The 11639-nt window shown below is 36.8% G+C and overlaps 1 protein-coding gene across 1 annotated transcript; it reads right to left on the reverse strand.

Annotated features, from left to right (window-relative positions):
- Nucleotides 1-9647: 9647 nt before the first annotated feature.
- LOC120779594 lies at nucleotides 9648-11131 on the reverse strand. Its single transcript, XM_040111937.1, has 2 exons — nucleotides 9806-11131; nucleotides 9648-9730 (listed from the first exon to the last, which is right to left on the reverse strand). Exon 1 carries the CDS (start codon nucleotides 10509-10511, stop codon nucleotides 9813-9815), a length of 699 nt encoding a protein of 232 aa, XP_039967871.1. The 5' UTR covers nucleotides 10512-11131; the 3' UTR covers nucleotides 9648-9730; nucleotides 9806-9812.
- Nucleotides 11132-11639: the final 508 nt, after the last annotated feature.

The following is an 11639-nucleotide window of genomic DNA, read 5'->3' on the forward strand; positions in this document are numbered from 1 at the left end:
CTGTGCGCTGAAATCATTTTTCAAATATTCGTTTTTCGCAACAACCGCTCGACCACGATCTGCATCAATTCGACCACCAACGCCGGCAAGTTGAATGGGACTCGCCGCCCTATTCGTCGACATTTAATTTTAATTAGCTTCATCATTTATTATTATTTCATTTATTAAATGATATGGTGAAAAAGCAAACAAAATTGACTTTTATTTTAATTAAGACAGTTCTGTGTACTAGTTTATTCATGGTCCTTCGAGCCTAAAAGACAGGCACCTTAAATTAACATAAATTAACAGCCACAAAACGAACCACAAAAAATAAAATTAAACAATATCCAGTGCAGTGCGGTAGAAGTGCAGTGGCGAACAAAAAAAAAAAATATAAAACAAACAAAAAAAGTCTAGTGCAGTGACCCAAACAAAACAAAGTACTGTGACAAAAAAGAAAAAAAAAAAACAGAACAAAAGCATATATACTTACAAATGTATATAAAGAACATATGTATGTACCTGTATCAGTGAGGTGACAAAACTGTAAACAAAGGCAGGGTGGTTTTCAAAAACGAAACCACCAAACAAGAAAGCAACAAATGCAAGTAAACTAAAAACAAAATAGCCGCGAAATAGAAAATTAAAATAATATCTTGCTGGCGCGAATCGCAACAAAAACCAAGGAAATACAAAACTGCAAAGAGCGAGCGCGAATTAACAAACAGTTTACGCAAACAAAACAGCAACAAACAAAGGCGCGAAATCTTAAAACAAATCACAAATAAAAGACAAAAACAAACTGCATTTAAAAGACTAGGCTACCGAGCAGTTTGGGAAAACAAAAACACGGTGCAGTGACAAAAATAATAAATGTTCAAACATAAGACACAAAACAAAAAATCAAGTGTGGTGGCTCAGCAGAAATATATATGCAATAACAAAAACTGCGGTCATAAAATATAAACTTATAGAAACAAAATATACAAAACTTTACAAACACAAAAAACATTAAACCGGGCACGAAAAGGGAAAGCACCTAAACAATAACACAAACATAAATGCAATAAACAAACGGGCGCGAATTAAAAAAAAAAAAACACAGCAGGTCGAACCATCTCGGTGAAGCGGAGGAACAAAATTGGCGGGAGAAACATACATACGTACAGGCGCCCTTTACATACAGAAAGGATACCAAGTGAGCGTATTAAGTCCTTTAATATAAAATATACTCACATGAATACATAAATACAAATACCTATTTATTCGATGCTTATACTGCGTGTATTCAAACACACTTTTTAACAAAAAAAAAAAATTTACTTGCAATTTTTCCAGAATACTTCTTATGTTTAACAAAAACAATAAGAATGTTTGCATAAGCAAGGGCATAAACATATAATAGAACTATAACTTAAGAAATAAAACAAGAGGGGCAAAAAATAAAACATAATACATACTTGTATAAGTAAGCACCTTTAGCTTTCGTCAATTCCATCTACGCGCTCTCTTCTCAGAGCGAATATACATATATACAAATATTTGTACATATAATCATACGGCAAAGAATCTGCCTGTGACACTAAACAAAATATCAACACATATATTACATATTAACACATAAACATTGGTACACACAAATATTCAAAGTCCATATTGGCATCTATCCGGCAATACCTCCTGTTCTTTGCCAAACAAAAACAAGCAGGATTGCATACAAAAAGCAAATTGATCTCTCTAACGAGCTCTCAATTGCTTAAGAACAAAAACATAATTATAAACACATACAAACAAATACTAATGTAAAAAGCGTATTGATCTCTTCAACGAGCTCTCAATCGCACAAAACATAAGTCCGAGTATTAGGGTGTACCTAAATACAAAATATTCGGACATTAAATATTTTAATATATAAAAAACGCGGTCGAATAGTAATTAACCATTCAAAATAAAATATAAAAATAAAATATAAATAAAAATAATACCATAAATAAAAGAAAAAAAACCAAACGATATTAATAAAATATACGTTTGTACCGAAATAATAAACTCTTATTTACATAAAAGAGTATTCGGTTACAAATCATACTATATTCCTATCAGTCTGCACTGAGAAAATTTTAATTAATTAAATAATTTTTATTGGAGAAATAGAAAAGATGAATGACGATATAAGTCAAATTACACTTGCAGGAGTAAACGCTCAAAACAGGTTGCTAAATTTGTTTCACAAAGTTAAAGTTTAATAAGATACTGCACTCGGTTTTCGTCTTCGCCTATTCAGGCAAACTCTGAATCCGCATAAGAAATAAAAAAGGAAAATCTCGATAATTTTTGGACTCGTCTCCAAGTGGCTCATGACGCCATAGTAGGTTCTGACGATTCAGACCTATCACAAACTTTGAAACAATCGGCTTACGTGATATATGAAAACTGCTTAGACCAATTTGAAGAAACGAAAGCTATGATCTCCGATCAATTGAAGCTAATAAAAGCAATTGCACCTACTCCCCACAGTAGAGTAGAGCTGCCACAAATGCAACAATATCAAGAGGCAAGTTCAGGCATTCAACTCGAGGTGCCCGCATGTGACACAGAAACATTTTATGGAGGTTATGAAGAATGGCCGTCCTTCCGTCCTACAGCCGTTTACATCAACCATCCTCAATTATCGCATGCGCAAAAATTGTATCACCTCAGATACAAAACTAAAGGTCAAGCAGGCGAAATAGTCAAACAGTTCGCATTAAATGACGACAATTTCAATTTGGCTTGGGAAGCTCTAAAAGCTAGATATGAAAACGACAGAATACTGGTCGATAAGCAAGTAACGACACTAATGAACTTGCCAAAAGTCAAGAAAGGAACAAGTGTAGAATTCATCAAACTAGAATCCACTGTTTCAAATTGTTTGTCGATTCTATCGACACTAAATATTCCCACAGACAGCTGGGACCCAATTCTGGTAAACATTTGCACCGCAGCATTACCAGAAAAGTCGTTACTTCTATGGGAGCAATCGCTCTCATCACGAAAAAGGTGCCCAACGTGGCAACGAATGAAAGATTTTCTCACCACCCAATATGAAATTGCGGAAAGGTTAGAAGAAAAAATATTCAAAACAAAGATCATTAAACACGACCAAAATAGAAGCTTCAATAGACCCCAAGCTAGAAGCAATAAAAATTTAAACAAAAGCTTTCACAAAACGCACTCGTTCATATCCGAACAGAAAAAACACACGTCATGCGAACTATGCATAAAAGGGCATAACCTTAAAACTTGCGAGAAGTTTAAAAAATTAAATATTAACGAAAGGAACAACTTTGTCAGATCAAAAAGACTCTGTACAAACTTCTTGTCCCAAACACACAATCTTAAAAATTGCAAAAGCAAATATAATTGCTTCTATTGTCACAAAAGACACAACTCAATGCTTCATTACAGCAGATATTCTATCCCACCCCTAAGAAGCGCTTATACACAAAGAACCCCGGGTATACTTGCAAAAACAAATCCCGAAAACCAAAATTTGAAAAATTGCCAAGAGACACTATGTTGCTCAAAGGCACAAAAAATTCAAACGCTGCACAGCGAAATACAAAGTGGACTAGTTGCAGAACCAGTTTCCAACAGACCAACTCAAGTTGAGGACAAATACCTTAATTCAAAATTAAGGAAATTGCAAAAGTTGAGGAAACTTCCAACAACAAACAAAATTATAAAAGATCAGTATTGTGAGCACTTCTCTAAAGCCGCAACTACTCGATCAAATAATGGCCGGTATGTCGTACGACAACCAATAGAGCCCCAATTTTCTAATACCCCAAATAAAGGTAGAAAAACCAAAGTCAGAATTCAATCTGACAATAATAAATATTCAAATATCTGTCACTTTTCGACCCCCAGGGTGGCCTTCGCCACTTATGATTACTGACGCAACATTTAGTCGAATCAGCTATACAAAGCATCAAATTAATTGCGAAGAACTTTCCATTCACTGCCATTCTCTCGCAAGATCCCTCGAATCCCATAGTCCTAACTGAAGGGCTAAGGAGTACCCATTCTGGCCACATCTGAGCCAGGCGTGGAGTTACCATCCTTCATAAGCCGATAACGCAGAAAAGGCAAATAATAAAAAAACTAGCTTAACAAGCCGATGGTAAAGAAATTTGAAATGAGAACACAAATATAAACCTATCAAAGAAACAACCTCAAATATAACAACTGTTACAAACTCACAAATTCGTAAAATATAGTTTCTTATTGTACGCACGTAAAAGCGTAAGTATGTTTAAAATCAAAGCCGTTTTCAGCATTTACAGGTATTCTGCGTCCTCGGGTACACTACCAGAAGTACTCCGCTATACATGCAATCTCATATATTGCACATACGTGTAATACTAGGCAAAATATTTGCCTAGGGGGCCCAGTATGTTTAAATGAGTTAAGCCTCCGCCACTCTATCTGGGAAAAACTGGCGCGCCCTAGCACAACTCAACTCCCCTGAGACGAACACCACACTTAACATCGGAAAACAACATGCACTAATACAACACACCGGGGGACAAATTGCATTTCACCACAGCAGGATGACAACTATCTAACTAACAAAAAGGATTGGATCATCGCTGCTTCACACTCACTCGCTAAGACTTTCAAATAGAAACGTTGCAACAACTCGGTTCCTGTGCGCTGAAATCATTTTTCAAATATTCGGTTTTCGCAACAACCGCTCGACCACGATCTGCATCAATTCGACCACCAACGCAGGCAAGTTGGAATGGGATTCTCGCCGCCCTATTCGTCGACATTTAATTTTAATTAGCTTCATCATTTATTATTTCATTTATTAAATGATATGGTGAAAAAGCAAACAAAATTGACTTTTATTTTAATTAAGACAGTTCTGTGTACTAGTTTATTCATGAATGATTTCTATTACAAAACTGTTAAAAATAATGTAGTTCGGCTTATGGTAAAGAACCTTGAAAGCTACCCCAAATTAATTAAACAACTGAATGCAACTATAGTTAACTATCATACATACCAATTGAAGGAAGAACGTTCGTTTAGGATTGTCATTAAAGGGCTTCATCACTCCACTGACATTTCATCAATAAAAGCTGAGCTTATAATTCTTGGTCATAGCGTCAGAAGTGTTAGGAATTCTACAAGCAGCATTGACAAGAGACCATTGAATATGTTTTTGGTAGACTTGGACCCCGACACTAATAACAAGGAAATATATGGAATTAAACATTTGTGCAAAACGGTTGTTACGATTGAGCCTGTAATAAAGACAAATGACTTGGTTCAGTGCTACAGATGCCAAGAGTATGGTCATACCCAAAATTACTGCAGAAAGGCCTATAGATGTGTTAAATGCGCCCTAGGTCATCCGACAGCAGAATGCTCAAAACAGAAAGAGACACCACCGAAATGTGTCCATTGGGAACAGATACACACAGCGAATTACAGAGGATGCCTGGTATACCAAAAATTAATTAAAAGAAATAATGTTAAAAATAATAGGGAACGGGAAACTCAAGTTAAAGACAACAACACAAATTTGTCATATGCAGATGTTACCCGGTCTCAGTTCATTAATAACAACAATAACATAAATAGCGTTAGTGATAATATTAACATTAACTTAGCCGAAGAAAATTCTCTAATAACCAAGATAGAACAAATGATTAACAAACAAAGCGAATTAATGAACACTATGATGCAAATGATGAGATTAATTATAACAAAAGTATGTCCTTAAATTTAAAACTAGCAATATGGAATGCCAACGGCCTTTCAAATCATGTACTACAAGTAGAACAATTCCTAAAGACCATGTCCATTGACATATTTTTAATTTCTGAGACCCACTTCACATCGAAATCTTTTTTCAAGCGCAAACCATCCAAACGACAGAGCTCATGCAGGATCTGCTATTTTGGTTAAGGCAAATATGAAGTATACTGTTGAAGAGCCAGGCAGCATGTATAAAAATAAAATGTGACTCTTCCGAGGTCCTTGTATCCTCAATATATCTACCCCCTCGCCATAACACCTGGGCTCATGAATTTGATGCTTTCTTTGGGTCGTCGGGACCAAGATTCTTAGTAGGTGGTGACTTTAACGCTAAGCATCCATGGTGGGGTTCCAGGCTAACCATCCCAAAAGGCAAAGAGTTGCATAAGTGTATTAGCAATAAGAAATTTTCAACACTGTCCACAGGAAACCCGACATACTGGCCTTCTGATCCTTGTAAAACTCCTGACTTGCTAGATTTTGTCGTATATAATGGAATTCCTAAAAATTGCGTCCACATAACAGATTCCAATGATTTAAGCTCGGACCATTCTCCACTCATTCTTCACTATAACACTTTTTTGCACATTTGTATGAAAAGAGCAGTACATGTCTAAAACAACCAATGTACATAAATTTCAACACTGCCTGAACGAAAATATCAACCTCAATATTTGCTTAAAATCTGGTAGAGATTTGGATGGGGCTGTGGAAAGTTTGACCAATTCAATCCATGAAGCAGCCGCCATCTCCACTCCTTCGCGACAACTTGACCAAAGATCGTATAGCGATTTCCTTTCAACTGACATAAGGAAACTGGTTCAGACCAAGCGACAGTTAAGGAAGATATGGCAGACAAGTAGGTACCCCTCTCACAAAAGAAATTTAAACAGGGCAACAAAAGAGCTAAAGCAACGGCTCTAAGATTACAAAAATGAATGTACAGCTAACTTTTTAAAAAGTCTAAGTACACGACCCAGCGATCACTCTATTTGGAAAGCAACGAAGTACATAAAACGCCCAAAAACAAGAAACGTCCCGGTAAAAGATATTAACGGAGCATGGTGTAGGTCTGATTTTGCCAAAGCAGAAGCTTTTGCCGAGCATTTAGAAGGCACTTTCCAGCCATTTGAGTTTAGCTGCCCTTCTGTCATTAAAGAAATAAATAATTTTATTGAAAGCCCTTGTCAAATGGATCTTCCTGTAAGACCTATAAGACAATGTGAGGTTGGTAACCAGATAGAAATGCTCAATAATGCCAAATCCCCTGGTTATGATCAAATAAACGCAAGAGTGGTTAAATTGCTAACGAAAAAAGCACATAACCTTTTAACGCTTTTATTCAATGCAATACTACGGCTTCACCACTTTCCGTCTCAATGGAAGTGCGCGGAAATCATTATGATCAGCAAACCAGGCAAACCTGAAAGCATGCTGAAGTCGCACAGACCGATAAGCTTACTGGTAACTTTCTCCAAATTATTTGAGAAAATCCTTTTGCGACGACTGTTACCAGTTTTAGAGAAAAATTCCATTATTCCGCAGCATCAATTCGGATTTCGTCACAAACACGGTACTCCTGAACAATGCCATCGCATTGTTTGTTTTATTAGTAATACGCTGGAAAGTAAAGATTACTGTTCCGCAGTGTTTTTAGATATTCAACAAGCTTTTGATCGAGTCTAGCATATTTGGTTGATTTATAAACTAAAAAAAATGCTCCCTGCTTCCTTGTTCTGAAAAACTACATTCTAGATAGACACTTTTACGTAAGAGTGAAAGACGAATATTCGAAAATACATCCTATTAGTGCTGGAATTCCACAGGGAAGCGTTCTTGGTCCGATCCTGTATACAATATATACCTCAGATATGCCTGTCCTTAAAAATGTCTTAGTTGCCACCTATGCGGATGACACTGCAATGCTTGCGGCAAGCAGTTCTGGGATCGAAGCGTCGAAAATGATTCAGGATCAGGTACGAATTACTGAGGCATGGTTTAAAAAATGGAATATGGCCATTAATACAGAAAAATCTATACATATCACATTTACAATGAAAAAAGACTCCTGTCCAAATATTATTTTGAATAATGAAGAGATTCCTAACAGCAATACAGTGAAGTACTTAGGCCTCCATCTTGATAGAAGATTAACGTGGAAAAATCACGATAAGGCAAAACGAAAAGAGCTTAAAGTAAAGACTAATAAAATGTACTGGCTTATTGGACCCAAATCTGAATTAAGTTTTGAAAACAAAATTTTACTTTATAAAGCCATACTAAAGCCGGTCTGGACGTATGGAATCCAGCTTTGGGGCTCTTGCAGCCACTCAAATATTGAAATATTGCAGCGTTATCAGAATTTAACCCTCTGGAAGATTCTGGATGCTCCTTGGTTTATTTCAAATATCACAATTAACAACGACCTAAATATACCAAGTGTCAAAGACGAAATTAGGAAATTTAGTTCTAGATATCTTGAAAGGCTGAGCAATCATTCCAATCCTTTAGCTTTTGCGTTATTGGATGAAACAGATGAAACGTTTCGACTGAAATGATTTCATATTCTAGACCTCCCGTACAGGAAATAAATAATCATTAGCTTAAGCTAAGTATAGAATAAAATATTACTTTTGCGCCCACTGGGGTCCAACAGTATAAAGTAATGTATATTTTAGAACATTTGCTTATTGTCTTGAATGCAGACAGATTGTAAATAAAGAATTTGAGAAAAAAAAGTCTTTCTCAGTGATAATTTAAAATTTAGGTTTCTTGATAGATTCTCTTCAATTACTCCTGCCACCATTCATCATTCTCCGCTAGCGTTTGAGGTGGATACTTATCTTTTCGCTCCTGTTAAACCTATTTAAACCTATTGATGGGCTGCTCTCTGACATTAAATGGGATAATTTACTTTCGGGACTAGATTCAGCTAATAGTTTCTCCATTTTTAAGAAATCAATTCAGGAAATTCGTCATTATAATATCCCGCTCAAGCACATACAGCCATATAAGTTGCCTTGGAACACTAATGACCTCAAACGTTTAAAAAATCTTAGAAGTAAATACTACAGAAAATTCTCTTCAACTAAATCTCATGTTTTCTTTGTTCAATATCAGCACTACACAAAACTGTTTTATGAATTGGATAAGTCTCTCTATAAAAGGTTTATTTATAGTACGGAGTCACAATTAAGTCGAACCCTAAGTTCTTTTGGAACTTTGTAAAATCTAGAAGAGCGTGTTCGGCCATTCCCTCTGATCTACGCTGGGGTGATAAGTCAGCATGCACTCCTGGCGAAATCTCCAACTTGTTTGCTGAATTTTTCAAATCGAATCATGTTCACAATGATCCCGGTACTAGTTCCACTCTTTCGGCTAATAATTTCCCATCCATAAATTTTGGCTCATTGTGTCTTTCACAGGATGATATTGACAAGGCTATTGGTGATATTTAGTGTCGGGGGGATCGACGTGTCTTTGCCGGTGTGCCAAATAAAATAAAAACTATTAGAAATCGGGTAACAATTCAAGTTTGTATATTCGAATAAATATAATATAAGTATATGTACGAGTTAATAAGTACAATTGGGTGATTATGTGTGGATGTGTATAATTGTATGATAGTGTATAAAACTAATTACGATTATACTTAATCTAATTATAAATTTATGCGTAACCTGATGTGGTTGAGTTTTTCCCGCGTTGAGAAGATGATTCTGCTGCTAATATTGCTGATGCTGCTGTGGTTGTTGTTGCTGTGTCCGTCCACTCTGGTGATTCGTTTTATTGTGTCTTTTCCTTTTGTTGGGTACTTAGCTGTTATGTTGGCGCTGTTGGGTGTTTTTTGCATTGTTCTCTAATTCGTATTTAGACGAGTTAGGAGGACAATGCAGGGATGTGTTCATTTGGTATAAACATCCCGGCCGCCTTGCAGTGTCTGTGAATAAAAAGATTTTTAGATCTGTTTTTATTTGGCTAAATGAGAAATGTTATGAACGGGTTGGAGGTATACTTGGGGTTTAAATCGCACAAGCACCGGTTAAAGTCCAACCGAGTGCGGTGTTTTGTGTGATAACGGTGTTGTTATCGGGGATGAATAAGCCGGGTTTCATCAATCTTGGGTAGATGTCAGCTCCCAGTTCCAACATGATTTTGTCGTCTTTCCAGAATGTAGGGTCGGCTAGGACTAAGTGGTCGAACTTCTTAATAATTTCGCCACTTAAGTCACGATTATAGGGTCGGGTCGGTAAATCATGCGTCAAAAGGCAGTTAGCTTCGACGTGCCAGTCGGAATCAGTTAATGATCCGATTACGACTTTACATATACGATACGAGTCGAGGTACGTTTTCGGTAACCTCAGACTCTGGACCAGTTCTGACGCAGTTATAGTCACCTTTCGAGTCGGGTTGATTATGGGTCGTATTTTGTTCCAATTGCCATCGTGTTTGACTTTGATCATGACTGTTGGTATGAGGGTCGGCTTGGCCAGTAACGTGGGTAGATCCTTTTGTATATGTAATCGTTCTTCGCCTTTTGCTGTTTTCTTTGGCTCTTTGCAGAACAATCTGGGGTGTCCATGTAGGGTGGAATGGTGTTCCCCGTTACACGTGGCACATCGTTTTTTGCTTGTGCACTTCTGGGTGGAATGCGATCTGGCCAAGCAATTGACGCGGTACTTATATTTAATGACTGCCTCAAACTTTTCGCTGTTGTTCATTTGAGTGAATTTTGAACATGTCACCAGTCTGTGATCTTTCTTACACAATCCACAGGCGACGTATTTGTGTGTTCGCTTTGATGAACGGCTGATAGTACGCCGGGCTGTGCGTGAGGAACGGCTTATAGTACGTCGGGCCGTGTAATGCGTATTTCCTCGCTCTTCTCGAATGGGGGAAAGGGTCGCTTCGAAGCGATAAAGGCGTCTTGCCAGGGTTCCTTCGTCGGAGAGTGGGCTGATGCTACGGGTCACGCTGAGTGATCGCACAGTGAATGTGGGGCTGCTTTGGCGGCTGCAAATTGACTTCGTACTGCTTTAAGGGGCCATGTCACTACAAGGAAATAAGATTAATTATTTGGTAAGGTGACTATTTTGGTTATTGGGCGGGAAATTGTTGCCTAAGAGGTGTGTATGTCAACTACTCTTGCTTTATTGTCTGCACCGAGATACGTTTTTTCGATGGGACCAAGTCTCCACTCATTTGGGGGTAGAGTTTCTTGACGTATAACTACCATATCGTTAACGTCTATGTTGCGTTGAGGGTATTTCCACTTATATCTTTTGTGGAGTTCTTTCAAATATTCTTCTTTCCATCGTTTGCAGAAGTGTTGATGGAGTATCTTTAGTTTCTGCCAATAATGTATATAAAAAGGGGGAAAGTATATGTAGTTAAAATTAATTTCGAAAATTCATAGTAATTTGGTATTGTAATATATTTGGAATAGATGATGTTCTTGGTAATATAAAAATGGTAAATATTTTACATAATAAAAAAATTTTTATAATTTATTCAATTATTATCTAATTCACTTTATTAATATATTTCTTAAAATATTTGATTTTAGATTTATAAAGGCACTTGACGCAACAAGTGCCAAAATGATTTGCATAACATTGTTTTGTTTGAATTATTCAATTAATTCAAATATTATGCCAGAAAATAGCAAAAAGAAAAAAAACAACAAACACATGCGGGAGCTGTACCGCTCCCAATTTTTTGCTACCGCTACGCCAGAGCATAGCGCAGAACTTAATTTTTTGCTCCCGCTCCAGCTATAGTTTTTTACCTAACAAAACTCGGAGCAGAGTAGAGCACATACTTTACATTGTTATGCTAAAGCTCCGCTG

This window comes from Bactrocera tryoni, unplaced genomic scaffold, assembly GCF_016617805.1.
Source record: "Bactrocera tryoni isolate S06 unplaced genomic scaffold, CSIRO_BtryS06_freeze2 scaffold_11, whole genome shotgun sequence".
Taxonomy (NCBI): Eukaryota; Metazoa; Arthropoda; class Insecta; order Diptera; family Tephritidae; genus Bactrocera; species Bactrocera tryoni.

Coding starts and splice junctions, on each gene's coding strand:
- LOC120779594 (XM_040111937.1), bottom strand. CDS start 10,511: ATGAACAACAGCGAAAAGTTTGAGGCAGTCATTAAATATAAGTACCGC.